At 70.1% G+C, this 16,379-nt stretch overlaps 1 protein-coding gene across 1 annotated transcript; it reads right to left on the bottom strand.

Moving 5' to 3' along the window:
* Positions 1-1,526: 1,526 nt before the first annotated feature.
* PRR12 (proline rich 12) lies at positions 1,527-15,866 on the bottom strand. Its single transcript, XM_029072897.2, is given in 17 exon segments — positions 1,527-1,754; positions 3,059-3,154; positions 3,324-3,473; positions 3,806-3,903; positions 4,383-4,508; positions 4,618-4,780; positions 4,782-5,025; positions 5,529-5,662; positions 5,801-5,917; positions 6,010-6,195; positions 6,805-6,869; positions 6,987-7,524; positions 7,779-8,825; positions 8,868-11,428; positions 11,976-12,137; positions 12,616-12,728; positions 15,666-15,866. Coding segments are annotated over 17 exon segments (6,027 nt in total). The 5' UTR covers positions 15,752-15,866; the 3' UTR covers positions 1,527-1,613.
* Between the last annotated feature and the right edge of the window lie 513 nt (positions 15,867-16,379).

Genomic DNA, 16,379 nt, shown 5'->3' with positions numbered 1-16,379 from the left:
GGAGTAATTAAAGTACTAGAGCTTAAGTGTACAACACTCTCTTAAGCGCTGGGAAAGAACACTCGATTGGGAATTACGGCCCGATCTAGGGCCCCGGGCCGGAGGTGATCCTTGTGCAAGGAATCCTGCGGTCTTTAAATGGCCGGCTATCTGGGGTGCTTGGCACATAGTAAGCACTTAACGGATACCATTATTATTATTAATAATCTAAAGAAGGCAGGGACACCCTTAAATGACGACGACGACGGTATTTGTTCAGCGCTATGGACGGAGCACCGTTCCAAGGGCTGGGGTAGATACGAGGTAATCGGGTGGTCCCACGTGGGGCTCGGGGTCTTCATCCCCATTTTCCAGATGAGGTCACCGAGCACCGAGAAGTGAAGTGAGTTGCCCAAAGTTACGCAGCTGAGAAGTGGCGGAGTGGGGATTAGAACCCACAACCTCTGACTCCCAAAGATGTGCTCTTTCCCCTAAGCCACATTGAGGAGTACAGCTGAGACCCTCCCCCAAACCCTAGGATGGTGATAGTTGGCCGGGGGGGGGGGGGGGGGGGGGGGCTGCAGTCCCAGAGGAAGAACGGGCCGCACCGGGGAGACGGTTCGAGAATCAGGCGGGGTCCCGGGGCGGACAAGCCCTCTTCGGTGACCCGTCGGCCCCCCACCCCCACCCCGGGCCTTCCGGCGGCCCACGGTGGCCGACGCCTCCGGACCCCCAAAGCCCTCCACCCGGCCCCCACAAACCCCGCCGCAGGACAGAGAGGCTCAGGCACAGGCAGCTGCAAATCAAGTGTTTGCCGTTGGTTTCTGTTTGGCCGTTCGGTGTGTACACAGTGTATACAAGTGAGAGCGAGCGACACGGGGAGGGGGTGGGGGAGAGAGGGGGGAGACTGATAAAAAATAGAGAATCACATTCAGACAACACGTGGACCGGGAAGGCGGAGGGCGGAGGCAGACGCGGCGCCGTAGAAAACGGGGAGGGGGCCGGGGGGGAGGCGGCCGCGACGTGGGATTCTGGGATTCCTCCTCCGCCCTCCCCGCCCCAGTGACCACCCCCCAACCCCCGGCTGGGTTATGTACAATAAATAAGGTTAAAAATAATTAACGAGACGCACAGAGTCTTGCCCCAACCCCCGCCCCGGCTGCAGGTTACAGGCCTTGAAGAAAACGTCCCCTCTCGGGGGTGGGGGAGGGCGTCTAAAAGTCCGTGGGGGGGGCCCCCCCACCTCCAGGACCCCCCCCCCCATTATCACACATAGACTTCTCCTATACAGTATATACATGGGGGAGGGGAGGGAGGAGGAGCAGGGCTGGGGCACGTTACTAAATAGACATTTATACATATATATAAATAATTTCTCTGTACAGTTACTGGGGGGGGGACGACGGAGGGGAACGCGGCGGTGGGGGCCGCCGGGGCTCTCGGCTCCCCCGGACGGGGCCTCCGGACCCTCCCCGACGGCGGCCCCGGGCCCGTTGGATTCTGAGACGGGGTGGGGAGGGAGGGGGCCCGGGCCGCCCGCCGGCCTCCCCGGCCCCCACAGCCGCACCGGGGCCCGCGCCCGCCCGGTGGGTGCCCGGGGTCCAGGGTGGGAGGAGGGGGCTCCGGGGCCCGGGTCACGCGCAGCGGCTCTGCGCCTGGGCCAGGAGGTCGCTGAAGGCGTCGAAGAGTCGCTCCAGCCACGGCTGGTTTCGCATGCACTGCTGCACCACCTCCTCCTGCCCCAGATCCTCCGCCCCGCCTTCGATGGCTGTGGTCTGCGGGGAAGGGACCCGACAGCGGGGGCTGGGGGCGGGGCTCCCGGGGGGGTCGGGGGACCAGGGGCGGGATTTGGGGAGACTCCTCCTCGTCCTCAGCTTTAAACTAACCAGCTCGCGTCCTCCCACCTCACCTCGCCGATTTCCTACTCCAGTCCGGCCCACGCACAAACCTCCTCTAACCCCAATTTGCTCCCTGTACCGCCATCTCCTCTCTCTAATAATGATGGTATTTGTCGAGCGCTTGCTATGTGCCAAGCACTGTTCTAAGCGCTGGGGGAGATACAAGGTGACCCGGTTGTCCCAGGTGGGGCTCCCAGTCTTAATCCCCATTTGATAGGTGAGGTTAACTGAGGCACAGAGAAGTGAAGTGACTTGGCCAGAGTCACACGGCTGACAGGTGGCAGAGCCGAGATTAAAATAAATAAATTGTGGTATTTGTTAAGCGCTTACTATGTGCAAAGCACAGTTCTAAGCGCTGGGGGATACAAGGTGATCAGGCTGTCCCACGTGGGGCTCACAGTTTTTTAATCCCCATTTAACAGAGGAGGTAACTGAGGCACAGAGAAGTTAAGTGACTTGCCCAAGGTCACACAGCTGACTGGCGGCGGAGCCGGGATTAGAACCCACCATCTCTGACTCCCAAGCCCGGGCTAAACCACGCTATCGCGCCGCCGACTCCTCACTCGCATCCCCCTTCTGGCCCGAGTTGAACCCCCTCCCACTTCGTTCAGTTGTTTTACTGAGCGCTTCCTGGGTGCCGAGCACTGTACTGAGCGCTTGGAAAGTACAATAGCAATAGAGACGGACGATCCCTGCCTGTAACGAGCTTAGAGTCTGGATGGGGGGGCGACAGACATCAATACAAAGAGTCCATCCAACTGTCCACCGCCCTCCCCTAAAAATCTCCCCTCCTCCAAGAAGCCTTCCTCAAAACTAAGCCCTCGCTTCAGGAATCAATCTATTTACCGAGCATTTACTGTGTGCAGAGCACTGTACTACGCGCCGTGGAGGAACTTAGAGTCTAGAGGGTCACCTATGCACTTGAGTCTGTACCCCTTAAAGTATTTTGATTTTCAACCCACCCCAAGGCGCCTAGGTACACATCCTTAAACTCTGCTGTTTCCCACACTGGTAATTTAACATCTGTCTCACCCTGTAAGGTCTTGCGGGCGGGGATAACATCAACCAATTCTACTCTGTTGTACTTTCCCCAGTGCTTCGTACAGTGCTCTGCATCCAGTCACGACTGGGGGCTGGGGGCTAGGGTCCGGGGGGACAGCGGAGTGGCTCGAAGATCTCACCTGGTCCTTGCAGTGCAGGAAGGTGTGGTATTTGTAGTGATGCAGGGCGTGGTACAGGGTGTAGAAGGACGACTTGTCCAGTTCCACCTTGAACTCCTGCGGCCACATGGGAGCAGCTCGGGATGGGGCGGGGGCCCGGGGGGAGCTATTCGGCTCCACCCCCATCCCCGGATCCCTGCAGCCCCTTCCCCTGACACGGGTGCGGGCCGTGCTCGCCCCTGCCCGCTCCCCCCCTCCCCCCAGCAGCCCCTGCCCCAGCCCCCACCTGGGCGCGGGTGGCGCTCCTCTTGACCTTGCTGAGCGTCTTGCGGTTGTAGGGCTCCCCGGCGGGGCGCAGCCGCACGGCGGCCCCGGGGCCGCCCCCTTCCACGCCGCCGGCCTCCACCTGCAGCTGAGGGAACGTGTGCAGGGCGTCCTGCCCGCGGAGGCGGCGGGCGGAGACCCTCGGGTCAGAGTGGACCCCCCCCCCAGCCCAGGCACCCTCCCCACCCGTGATCCCGTAACCCCCTCCCCCTCCCCCTCACACCCTCCCCGGGGCACTGTAAACCCCCTGCTCCCAGCCCCACGGCACTCATGTCCACGTCTGTCGCTTTATCTACATTAACGTCCACCTCCCCGTTACGTTGCACTGTACTCTCCCAAGGGCTTAGTACGGTGCTCTGCACACGGTAGGCGCTCAATAAATACGACTGACTGCCTGTAATCCCCTCCGGTTCCCTCCCCTGCTCCCCCGCCCCGTTCTGTCACCTGCAGGGCCGGGCTCAGCGACAGCCTCTTGAGAACTTTTTTCTTGTGCTCATTGAGGATCCCATCGATCTTCCTCATCGGGGGCAGGTACAGCTCATCTGGGGTGGGGGGACCAACAGGGGTTACAAAGGCACAGAGAAAGGAGGTCCCCAGTGTCCTAACCCCTCCCCCAAGTGACCCAGATAATAATAAAATATAACTGTGGCATTAAAGTGCCGACTACGTGCCGCGTACTGTTCTAAGCGATGAGGCAGAGACAACTAAATCGAGTCGGACACGGTCCCTGACCCACATGGGACTCACAGTCTTCATCCCCGTTTTCCAGATGAGGTAACCGAGGCCCAGAGAAATGGAGCGGACAGCGGGCAGCGCCGGGATCAGGACCCGGGTCCAGCTGACTCCCAGGCCCAGGCTCCGTCCATCAGGCCACGCGGCTCCCTCACGTGCCCCCAGAGGGAGAGAGGTGTGGCCAGAGTGGGCTTGGAAGGGAGGGAAGAGGGAGGATCCAACAGCCGGGCCCGGGGCGGGCAGTGGGCCGGAGGGCGAGAGGGGGGGGCGTTGAGGGCGCGGTCCGTACCGTGCGTGTCCTCCAGGGCCTGGATCATGTCCGGGTCCAGGGCGGTGCTGACCAGCATCTCCACGTAGCTGCGGTACATCTCCCTCATGGCCCGCGTCTTCAGCAGGCGGCCGGGCACGCTCCGGTCTGCGGGGGCACGCGCGGGCACGCCGTGAGGACGGGGGCGAGAGGGAGGGCGCGCGGCGGGACCAGGGCCCCCGGTACCCCCCCGGCCCCCCGCCCCCTCCCCACTGACCGTGGTCGCTGGGGGGCCCCGGCGAGGAGTCCGAGTCCGAGGAGCTGTCCCCGCCCCCGGCCGCCGCCTCTTTCAGCCACTTCTTCCGCTTCTTGGGGGGCGGCTCGGCCTTCACCCTCGGGGGGCGGGCCTTGGGGGGCCGGGGCGGCCGGGCCGGCTCGGGGGCCGGGGGGGGTCCCCCGCTCGGGTCGGGGGGGCCTGGCGCCCGCTGCCCTCTCCCCTCGGGGTCCCCGCTCCCCGCGGGGTCCGCGCTCCTTCTCGGCGGCGGGGGTCAGGGCGGGGCGCTCCGGGGCGGGAGGGGTGGGCTTCTCCGGCCCTTTCTCGGGAGGCTCGGGCTTGGGCGGCGGAGCGGAGGGTTTGGTGCCCCCCCCGCCTGCTCCCCCGGGACCCTTGGGCTGTCCGGGGCGCCTGCGGAGAGACAGGGAACGGACGGGCAGGGGAATGAAGGCGGGCGAGCGGCGGAGGGAACGAAGGCAGGCAGAGAGAAAGCAGACAGGCGGGGGAAATGAAGGCGGGCGGAGAAAGTAAACGCGGGTGGAGAAAATGAAGGCCGGTGGAGGGTCGAGGGCAGGGGAGGGGATGAGCGCGGCAGAGGAGATTTGGGACCAGGAAGGGGTGGAGGGCAAGGAAAGAGGGATGAGGAGAGATGAGGAGGGACAGGGGACGGGGAAGGAGAGCGGGAGTACACGGGACACAGGGAGGAGGAACACGGGACACGGAGAGTAGGGGCGTGGGGAGGAGGAACACGGGGTGCAGAAAGGAGGAGAGGAGGGACACGGGACACGGAGAGGAGGGATCCGGGGAGGAGGGACGGGGAGGAAGGAGAGACCCAAGGAGAAGGAAGAGAGAGGAGAGGAGACGGGGCCAGGGGGAGGAGAGGCAGGGTGCGGCGGGCCCCCAGCCCCACCTACCTGACGGGCTGCAGCGGGCGGTGCCAGGGCCGGCGGGCACACACGCGCACGTAGTCTTTCTTGTTGACGTTCTCCAGAAACTTGACATAAAGGCGCTGGTAACGGTTCTTGGCATCGCCGAAGTAGCCCAGGTACTGCAGTGGGGGCGGGCCGGGGTGGGGAGAGGAGACGGGGCCGGGGAGAGAGGCGTCAGCGCCCGGCCGGCCGCGGCCCCGCCGCCCGCCGGTCGCCCCGGCCCCCGTTCCGCCTCCACCCCCCGGGCCGGGCCTCACGTTGCTGGTGGCACAGAACTGGCGCTGGCCGTCCTTGATCTCGGGCGTGAACTTCTGCAGCAGGGCCTTCTGCACCCGCCAGATGGGTGGCGGCTCGCGGCCCGTCTGCAGCGCCAGCTGTGGGGGAGCGCCGTCAGATCGCTCCCCGGCGGTGCCCCCCCGCCCGTCCCCGCCCTCCCTGGCCCCGCCGCCCTCCTCCCGCACCGCACCTTGAGGGCGGGGATGTCCTCGGCCCGGATGACAAACTCGTCGCGCTCCCGGAAGATGCCCTCGCCCCCGCTCTCGCCGGCTTCCTCGTCCGTCTCCCCGCACACGGCCGCCGTCTCCTGCTTCTTGGCCAGGTGCAGGGGCCTGGCGTCCGGGGGCTCCTCCGCCTCGGGGGAGGCCGGGGGCGGGGCCGGGGGCGCCGGGGGCGGGGCCGGGGGCACGGGGTCGGCCGCGGGGGCCGGCGGCGGAGGCAGGGCGGGAGGGGGCGGGAGGGCCGGCGGGAGAGGAGGAAGGGAAGGCGGAGGGGGAGGAGGGAGCGACGGGGGAGGGGGAGGAGGTGGGGGAGGCAGAGGAGGAGGCAGGGACGGGGGAGGGAGAGAGGGAGGAGGGAGAGAAGGGGGAGGCAGAGAAGGAGGTGGAAGAGGAAGAGGAGGAGGAGGAGGAGGAGGGACGGGAGGAGGTGGGGGAGGAGGAGGAAGTGAGGGAGACGGAGGCGGCGGGAGGGAAGAAGAAGGGGGAAGAGGGAGAGAGGGAGGAGGAAGAGGGAGAGAGGGAGGGGGAAGAGGGAGAGCGGGAGGAGGAGGAGGGAGAGGAGCAGGGGGAGGAGGAGGAGGGAGAGAGGGAGGAGCGGGAGGGAGGGCCGACGGGGGAGGAGGGAGAGAGGGAGGAGCGGGAGGGAGAGAGGGAGGAGCCGGAGGGCCGGAGGGCGGGGCGGGAGGAAGAGAGGGAGGCGGAGGAGGGGGCAGGGGAGGGGGAGGGAGGGGTGGCGGGGAGGGGGAGACGGGGGCCGGAGGCGGGGGTGGCGGGGACGGGGAGGACGGGGTCGGGGAGGGGGCCGGCTTCTCCTCCAGGACGGGGACGTCTGCGGGGAGACGGAGGGCGGTGAGAGGAGCCCCGACCCCCGAGGCCCCCCTCCCCCCCCGCCCCGAGGAAGGAAGGGCAGAGGTCCGGGAGGTCGGGGGTCAGCGCCCACCAGCACCTGGTGCGTCTCCGTCGCGGCGGTCGGCGGGGTCGTCCAGGGCGGAGATGGCGGAGGAGATGCTCTCCTGCAGGTCTCGGTTCTTGGAGACGCAGTCGTCCTCGTCGGAGGAGAAGGAGGGCAGCGTCTCCAGGTTCCGCTTCAGCTCCTCGTCCAGGCGCTTGCAGGGCGAGGGGCAGCCCATGCCCACCAGCCCCTCGCTCTCGGCCGCCTCCAGGGCCCCCCCGAGCCCGAAGGGGGGCGGCGGCGGCGGGGCCGGGGCCGGGGCGGCCGGGCGCGCGGCCTTGGGGGGGCTGGGAGGGTGCCCGGCCGCGGTGGGCAGCTGCTGCCGCTTGCCGGACTTGAGGAAGTCCAGGAAGGAGGCCATGAAGCCGGACTTGACCTCGGGCTGCTGCTCCTCCACCTCCTTGATCTTCTGCTTGATCTTCTCGCGGGTCTGGCAGCTGTCCAGGCCGCCCTCCGCGGGGGCCACCCCGGCCGCCTCGCCCACGCCCAGCGGGGCCGCGCCTTCGCCCGCCTTAGGCACCGGCAGCTTGATCTGGGGGCCGGGGGACGGGGGAAGAGGGGAACGCTCGAGCCGGGGGGGACGGGACGAGCTCACCGGCCTCCCCGACATCCTCCACCCGGAGTCCGGGGACTCCCGACCCGAGGGCCCCGCCCCCGCCACCCCACCCGCACCCGACCCCGTCCCCTCCGACCTCCTCCTCTCCCGCAGACGTCCTCGGCCCGGACCACCCACAGTGATTCCCCGCGCCCCCCCACCCCCCCGGGGTCCCGCCGCCCCCCCCTCACCTTGAGGGGCTTGAGCAGCTCCAGGCCGTCCCCCTCCTCGGCCTTCCTGCCCCGGCCTCGCCCGCGGCCCCGGGGCCTCTTGGCCCCGTCCGGCTGGGGGCCGCCGGGGCCCGGCCTGGGGGTCCCGGCGGGGCCGGGGGGCTCGGCCAGGGGCCGGGTGCGGGGCCTCCCGCGGGGTCGGGGCGGCCCGTCCCGCTTGGCCCTGGTGGGCTTGCGGCCGCGGCGGCGGGGGCCGGCGGGGCCGGGGGCCGGCGGGCAGAAGTCGATGTCCCCCAGGGGGGAGAGGGCCGGGCGCGAGCGGCAGCTGGACACCAGGTCGGGGAGCAGGTCGGGCAGGCGGCGGGAGTTGAGGCGGATGTCGGCCGGCACGTCGGCCTTGTCCTCGTCGGCCTCGAACTCGTACTCCTGCGCGTACAGCTTCTTGGGCGGCTGGAAGGCCGGGTCCCGGCGGCGGAGCAGGTGGAAGGACGACGTCTTGAGCAGCTTCTTGGGCTTGGACGAGCAGAAGATGGGCGAGCTCAGGCCGCCCTTGGGCTCGGGCGGGGGCGGCGGGGGCGGCAGGGGCGGGGGCGGGGCCGGCTGCCGTCCCGCCTGGATCAGCCCCAGCGGCTCGGCGTTGACGGTGGAGGGCAGCTCGGGCGGCTTGCCGGGCTCCAGCCCCAGGCCCGGGGGCGAGGGCGGGGGCTGGCCGGCGGCCGGCCCGCCGCAGTAGGGCCCGTAGCCCTGCAGTCCGTAGCCGGCCGCGGCCGCGGGCCCCCCGCCCGGCCCCTTGGGCCCCGCGGGCGGCGGCGGCGGGGGCGGCTCGTTGTTGTCGTCGTCGTCCTCGTCCTCGTCCTCCTGGCCCTGGCCCCCGCCGGGCTTGGGGTAGTCGTCAGGGGGGCCGGCGCAGAACATGTCCTCCATGCTGGGGAAGAAGCCGCGCTCCTCGTCCTGCAGCAGAGCGTCCGGGAAGCAGATGGACGTGAGCGGGACGAAGCGGGGCGGCTTGGGGCCCTGCGGGCTGGGGCTCCGGTAGCGGTCCTTGGGCTCGGGGGGCCCCGGCGGCGGGGGGCGGCCCCCGCCCGCCCCGGCCCCGTCCGACGGCAGCAGGTGGGGAGGGGGCGGCCCGCCGGGGCCCGGGCCGGCCCCCGCCGGGGCCAGGTGACCCTCCAGCCCGCCCAGCTCGGGGTCCAGGAAGTCCTGGATGGCGGGGCCCGGGTCCAGGCCGCCGGGGGCCAGGTCGGCCCGGAGGCGAGGGCTGGGGGCCTCGTCCAGCAGCCGGCCGCCGGCGGCCACCCCGTGCAGGTGGGCCTCCAGCGCCTGCATCTGCAGCTGCGGCCCGCCGGGCCCCCCGTCCGGGGCCAGGCCCCGCGGGCCCTCCAGCAGGTGGACGTCCAGGCCGGGCGGCCGGCCCTTGCGGGCCGGCGGGGGCGGCGGGGGCTGGGGGCTGGGCGCGTGGCTCAGCACGGAGGGCAGCAGCTGGGGCTGAGGGGCCGGGCCGGGCGGGGCCAGGCCCAGGGGCAGGTCCCCGGCGCCCTCCAGGAGCAGGCCGTGATGGGCGGCTGCGGCCGAGGCCGGCGGCGGCGGCGGCGGCGTCTTCTGCAGGTAGCCGTGCCCGGCCAGCTCCTTGGCCCCGTAGTGGACGACCGAGGTGGCCAGGGCTTCCGGGGTGCCGCGCGGCGGGGGCCGCTCGCCCGCCCCGCCCTTCTTCTTCTCCTTCAGGCCGGCCAGGCCCAGCTCCAGGCCCCCGGCCTCGTCCAGGCTGGCGCTGGTGCGGATGACGCTCTGCAGGTGGTACCGCTGCTGCTCCTCCTTGCCCAGCTCGTAGCCGGCCACCAGCCCCTTGGGGGCCTGGGGGGGCGGCGGCCCGCCCCCGGCCCCCCCGCCCCGCTCCTCGCACTCCACCAGCCCCTCCGGCCCGCCCCGCGGCGGGCTGGGCGCCTGCAGCAGGTGCTGGATCAGGAAGTCTTCGTCCTCCGTGCGCTCGGCGGCCCCCCCGCCGCCCCCCGCGCCCCCGCCGGTCCCCCCGCCGGCCCCGCCCCCGCCGCCCGCCCCCAGCAGGGACTCCGCCTCCCCCTTGCCCTTGCCGTAGCCGCCGGCCCCGCCCCCGCCGGCCCGCTCCAGGCCGCCCCCGGGGTAGCCGCCCCCCGGCGGGGGCAGGAAGGACGGGGAGGCCAGCACGGAGCTGAGGTACTTGCCCGAGGCCCCCGGGCTGCCCACGCCCTGCTGGGGCCGGCCCCCGGCCGCCGGGGGCGACTGCAGGGGCCGGATGATCTGGGACGGGCTGGAGTCCCCGCCCCCGGCCAGGGCCGCCGGGCCGTGGCCGTAGTGGCCGTGGCCCGACAGGGCGGGCGAGTGGCCGGTGCTGTAGCTGAGGGAGGGGCTGGCGGCCGGCAGGCCCTGGGCGTGGGCCGAGGCCGCGTAGCCGTCACCCTGGACGGCGTAGGGCAGGCTCTGCAGCTGCTCGGGCGAGAAGCTCTGGCAGGTGGCCAGGCCCGGGGGCGGCGGCGGCGGCGGCGGCGGCGGGGCCGGCGGGCCCCCGCCCGAGTAGCCGGGTCCCTTGCTCAGGTCCTGGGCCTGGCCGGCCCCGAAGCCCGGCGGCCCCGGCGACACGCCGTAGCCCTGGCTGGCCAGGAGGCTCTGGGGCTGGCCGGGCGAGTAGGCCTGCCCGGCGCCGCCCCCGCCCCCGCCGCCCCCGCCCCCCGCCTTGGGGGTCCCGGCCGAGTAGCCGGCGCCGCCCAGGCTCTGGCACTTGGGGGTGGCCGTCGAGCGCGGGGGCGGGGGCCGCCCGCCGCCCCCGGCCCCGTAGCCCTTGGCCGCCTTGGCCGTCGTGTAGCCCGGCGACTGGATGATGGGCCGGTAGCCGGGGCCGCCGGGCCCCCCGCCCGCGCCCTGCCCGCCCCCGGCCCCCGCCTCCCCGGCCCCCGGCCCGCCGCCCGCCCGGCCTCCGGGCCCCCCGGCGCCCTGGCCCCCGCCCGCGCCCTGCTGCCCGGCCTTGCCCGCGGGCCCCTCGCCGCCCCCCGGCGAGGCCTCCCCTCCCAGGGGGCTGCAGGCCAGGCCGGCCCGGTGCCCCATGCCCGCGTAGCTGCCCCCGCAGCTCAGGTAGTGCTGCAGGGAGTGGGTGGGCGGCGGCGGCGGGGGCGGGGGCTGGGCGCTGGCCGGCCGCTGGTAGTGCTTGATGACGCTGTCCTGGCGCGGGAGGGCCCGCTCGGGCGGGGGCGGGGGCGGCGGGGGGCCGGCGGCGCCCGAGAAGACCGAGGCGTTGTACAGCTGCGGCGGGGGAGCCCCCTGCTCGCCCGCCGCGCCCCCCAGGGAGGAGGACAGCAGGTTGAACTGGGCGGGGAGGTGGCGGGGGGCCGGGTCGGGGGGGCCGGGACGGTAGGGCGGGGTCTGGGCGGGGCCCAGCAAGCGGTCGAAGCCCAGCGAGGAGGGCACGCTGGCCGGCTGGGAGGGCTTCAGGTGGAGGACCTCGTGCGGGGAGAGCAGCCCGTTGGCGGGGGGGCTGAAGGGGGCATCCTGCAGGCCCAGGGAGGACGGCACCGGGAAGCTGCGTCCCCCGAAGGAGGCCGCCGGGTGCTGGTAGGCCGACAGGGCCGAGGACGACGGAAACGTCCCGGAGCCCGGCAGGGCCCCCGAGATGAACAGCTCCGTGGGGCCCGGGGTGTGCATGGCTGTGGGGGGCGGGGGAGCGGGGAGGGCGGGGGAGCCCAAGAGGGCCGGGGCGGGCCGGGGCGGGCCGGGGGGAGAGGGAAGAGGAGAGAGAGGAGGGAGAGGCAGGGGGAGGACCGGACATCAGTGCCTGCGCCGTACCCTTCCCCTTCGCCAAATCCCATCCGCTCGGTCCCTGACCTTCGGCCCTCCACCAGCCCCCACCTCTCTCTGCTCTACCCGGCTCTCTCACCTTTCGGGGTCCCCTCCCTCCCTCCTGACCTCCTCCCCTCCAACCCCCTTCGCTTTCCGTTGCCATTCCCAGCCCCTTCTGTCTCCCCGAATGCCATCCCCCACCCCCGTCTCCCTCTTCCTGACCCCCAGATGACAGACTCCCTCCCCCGCCCCCTGACCCCACAACTCGCCTCCTCCCCCTCCCCCGCCCTCCCCAGGCCCCCGGCGCCCCACTTCTCCCGCCCCCCCCCCCCCACCGCCTCCGCCCCCCCCAGATCGTCCCCCCCTCCACCCATCCAAGCAACATCAGCCCCTCCGGCCCTCACTGGGGGTTACCTGTCTGCCAGGAGGGAGTGCGGAACTGGGAGAGCAGCGAGGAGGCAGACGGGCCGGGTTGGGGGGCCCGCGACTCCAGGGCCGAGATGAGGTTCATGACGGAGGCATCTGGGGCGGCCGAGCCAGCGTGGTGGAGGCCCGTCTCGAACAAGCCCGACAGCCCTGGAGGCGGAGCGGGAGGGGAGGCCGAGTTGCGGGGCAGACTCAGAGACGAGGACGCCCGGGGCGGGGAAGGCGACCCAGGAGAGCAAGACGGTCGAATCGGAGGGACCGGCACCACGAGGAACAGGGACGACCGACGGGGGGGAATAAAATCGAGCCAGGGGACAGAGCGGCAGCCAGCGGGAGGGGACGGGACCAGGGGAAGCAGGGAACCGACGAGCAGGTGGGGGGGCGAGAGGTGCCAGTCGGCCGGAGAGAGCCAGGGAAAGCGGGGGGCCGATCAAGGGAAGGGAACCAAAGGGAGGGAGACGGCCAGGCCGATCCGAAGGGACAGAAACAGGAGGAGAGACACGGGGGAAGGGGAGAGATGGGGAGCCAAGGTGTGTGTGTGAGGCTGGGGGGGGCCAGGGGGAGGTCAGAGGTAAGATGGGAATGGAGAGCAGGGGACGGCGCCGTCCGGGGCAGGGCCCACGGCTACCTGTGGCATGGTGGTTGGTAGCATAGCCTTGAAGCGGGTGGGGGGCGGCGTAGGCCTGTCTGTGCAAAATGTCCGTCTCAGGGTGCGACGCCCGGGAGCCGCCGTACACCAAGCTGGGGAGAACGTCCGAGGGACAACGTCAGAGCCCGTCCCGGGAGCCAGGAAACACGGCCCTCCGTCCACCCCACCCCGGCCGCTCCCCACCTCGGCCCATCTCCCTGACCCCGGCTCTCTTCCCCACTTGGTCCTCGTTTTCTTCAGGACTCGGTGGGGGGGGGGGGGGGGGGGTTCCACACCCTTGGACTCCAGCTTCTTCCCCCAACCCCATCCCAGGTCACAAGTGCAGCACCCCCCCCCACACACACACCTCAAAGAGACCCAGATGTCCAACTCTCTCCATTCCTCTCCAGCAACAGCTGGACCGCCTTCTCCACCAGCCCCACCCCAGGACGCCGACCCACCGCCCCCAGCCCTTTGCAGGGGCCCCGAGAAAGGGCTCGGAAGTGGTGGTGCGGCCCCCGAGGACAGGGTGTTCCAGAGTTGGAAACCACCTCTGGGGGCACAAGGAATCCCAGAGTGCACACATGAACCCCCCGCCCCAAATTAAACTTATAAACACATGCACAAAAACACGTACACATACCATTCCTCACGTCTTTGGGTCCCTGTCTAGGACCAGACACAGAGCAGGTCTTTCCCCAGCCTCTCTTTCTTTCACTCTCCCGCTCACACCCCCCTCCTCTGCCTGGACTCTCTCTCACACCCATCTCTATCTCTCACACACACACCTGTCCCCAGACACCCTCCAGCTCCAGCACCTGCATGGACACTCCTCTCCTGACCCTTCCACCTCCCCTTCTTCCCGGATTCGGAGATCACATGGATCCCGGGGTCACAGGCGGCACACACAACTCCACGCACCGACCCAAGTGGGACGGAGGAAAGAGTCCCCCCAATGGGGGGAGGCCTGGAGAACATGCCCCCGGGATAATACAGAAAAGCAAGAGACAGGCTCACCAAGGGCAAAGAGGTATTGGAGAACGACCAGGGACCTGCTTGGGCAGTGCACAGACAGGAGGAGGACCGGGTTTTGGTAGAGTTGAGTTCTCAGAGGCCCAACTCTCAGTGAAGGTGGATTTTGTGTGTGACAGAGAGAGGGAAATAGTGTGTGTACGTGAGAGAGAGACAGAGACAGGGTGGGCCTAGGTTGCACGAGTGAAGGTGGGTTTTGGGTGTGTGTGAGAGAGAGAGACAGAGAGGGGAATAGTATGTGTGCCTGAGAGAGAAACAGACAGAGATACGGGGGGCCTAGATTGCACAAGTGAGGATGGGTTTTGTGTGTGTGTGTGAAACTGAGAGAGGGATACTGTCTGCGTCTGAATGTGAGAGACAGAGCCAGGGTGGGCCTAGGTTGTACGAGTAAGGGTGGGTTTTGCGTGTATGTGTGTGTGTGTGTGTACAACAGAGGAGGAAAATAGTATGTGTTGTGTGAGAGAGAAACAGACAGACAGGGACATGGTGGGCCCACTTTGCATGAGTGAGGGTGGGTTTTATGTGTGTGTGTGTGTGAGACAGAGAGGGGATACTACCTGTGTGAGAGAGAGACAGTCAGGGTGGGCTTAGGTTGCACGAGTGAAGGTGGGTTTTGTGTGTGTATGTGTGTGAGAGAGACAGAGAGGGGAATAGTATGTGTGCCTGAGAGAGAAACAGACAGAGACAGGGTGGGCCTAGGTTATACTAATAAGGGTGGGTTGTGTGTGTGTGTGTGTGACAGAGGAGGGAAATAGTATGTGTTGTGTGAGAAACAGACAGGGACACGGTGGGCCCAGTTTGCATGAGTGAGGGTGGGTTTTGTGTGTGTGTGTGTGTGTGTGAGACAGAGGGGGGAATACTATGTGTGTGACAGAGAGACAGACAGGGTGGGCTTAGGTTGCACGAGTGGGGGGGGGGTATTTGTGTGTGAGACTGAAGGGGGAATAGAGTGTGTGTGAGAGAGACGGAGACAGGGTGGGCCTAACTTGCACACGGAGGAAGAATAGTGTGTGCGCGAGTGTGTGAGAGAGACAGAGAAGGGGTGGGCCTAGGTTGCACACGGGGGGGGGGGGGGGAGTGTGTGTGTGTGTGTGTGTGAGAAAGAGAGGCAGGGCGGGCCTAGGTTGCACACAGGTGCTACCAGGCCCCGAGTCCAGGCCCAAGTTTCCCAGAGGAGGGGGAGGTGACAGACACCAGCCCCCCCCAACCCGCCCCCCCCGCGCCCCCCCACCTCCCAGAGGCAGACGCAGCCGCCCCCGACGCCCACCTCCCCAAAAGCCCATTGTTTGGGTCTCCGAGGGAGGGGGAGCCCAACGGCGGCGGGATTGGCCGTTGGGGGCGGAGGGGGCGGGACCGGGGGCCCCATCGACGCCCCCCCCCCGGGAGGGCGGGGGGCGGGGCCAGCGAGAGACCCCGCCCCCGCGGGGAGAGGCCAGGGGCGGGGGCTGCCTCGGCAAGCGGGATTCGGGGGTCTCGGAGGGGGGGGGATAAAGGGGGGGGTCCCGGCTGTGCGTATGTGTGTGTGTGTGCGAGCGGAGGGGGGGTGTGAAGGGCAGAGTGTCGCGCAGCCGCAGAACAATAGGTCTTCAGGGGGGCGGGAGCGCGGGGGGCGCGCGCCTCCGGGGCCCCGGGCGGGGGGCGAGGCGGGGGAGGGGGAGGGGGCGAGGCCGCGCCACGCTCGCCTCTTTCGCACCGCCTCCCCCTCCCCCCTCCCGGGCCGAGGGGGGGGGCGCGCCCCGCCGCCCCCCCCCCACCGCCTTATTCTCTGGGCTCGGCGCGCCCCGCCCCCCCTCTCCCCCCCCATGCATTTTTCTTGCATTCCGGCGGCACGCACGCGCCGCCGCTGCACCCGAGGCGGCGGGGGAGGGGGAGGGGACAACCGGGGGCGGCTCCGGTGCAACCGGGGGGGGGGGGGGGTCGCACCCCCTAACATCTCCCCCCGCCCCCCGCACACACCCCACCCCGAAGCGGGTCCTCCTCCTCCTCCTCCTCCTCCCGGTTCCCCCGCCGGTCCTCACCTAGCTTTGGCTGTCCGCTCGTAGCTCCATCCCGCCCCGGCGCCGAGCGGGTCCCCGAAGCCAGCGCTCGGGTAGTTTCTGTCCATGAAGGGGCCGCGGCGAGGCCGGGGAGGAGGAGGGAGGGAAGGGGGGGGCGGCTCTTCGCAGCCGCCGCGCTGCCGCCCGAGCCCCGGGACCGGCCGCGACCTCCGGGGCCCGGAGGAGGGGAGGGGGAAGGGCGGGGGGCCCTCGCGGACGGGGGGGAGGGGGGGAGGGGGAGGTCCCTGCTCCTGCTCCTCCTCCTGGATGCGCCGCTGGGGCCGGGGGGGGGGGGGTTGCAAAGGGGGGGGGGGTCGGCCGGGCCCCCGGGGGGGAGGGCGGGCTGGGGGGGGGTGTGGAGGCCGCCGCCGCCGCTCGGCCTGGGGTCGCCTCCTCCTCCTCCTCCGGGTGGCTCACGGAGCAGCCATCTTTGCACAAGGCAGCGGCTGCGGGAGGAGGGGGCGGCGGGGTGTCTGGCTGCGCTCCGCTTCCTCCCACAATCCAGTGCAAAGGCGGAGACGCGGGGGGGGGGGGGGCGGGGGGAGGGGAGGCGGCGATGGAGGGGAGGGGGCGGGGAGGGGGGGGACCCGGGCCAGAGAAAGAAGGAGCCGCCGCCGCCGCCGCCGCGCGCACACGCGCGTGCAAGACACAACCCGCCCGGTGCAGCGTGCGGAAAGGGGGAGGGACACGGGGGAG

The sequence above is a fragment of the Ornithorhynchus anatinus genome, chromosome 10, assembly GCF_004115215.2.
Source record: "Ornithorhynchus anatinus isolate Pmale09 chromosome 10, mOrnAna1.pri.v4, whole genome shotgun sequence".
Lineage (NCBI taxonomy): Eukaryota > Metazoa > Chordata > Mammalia > Monotremata > Ornithorhynchidae > Ornithorhynchus > Ornithorhynchus anatinus.
Note: the sequence above shows the minus strand (reverse complement) of the source record. Positions and strands in the feature narration are given on the sequence as shown.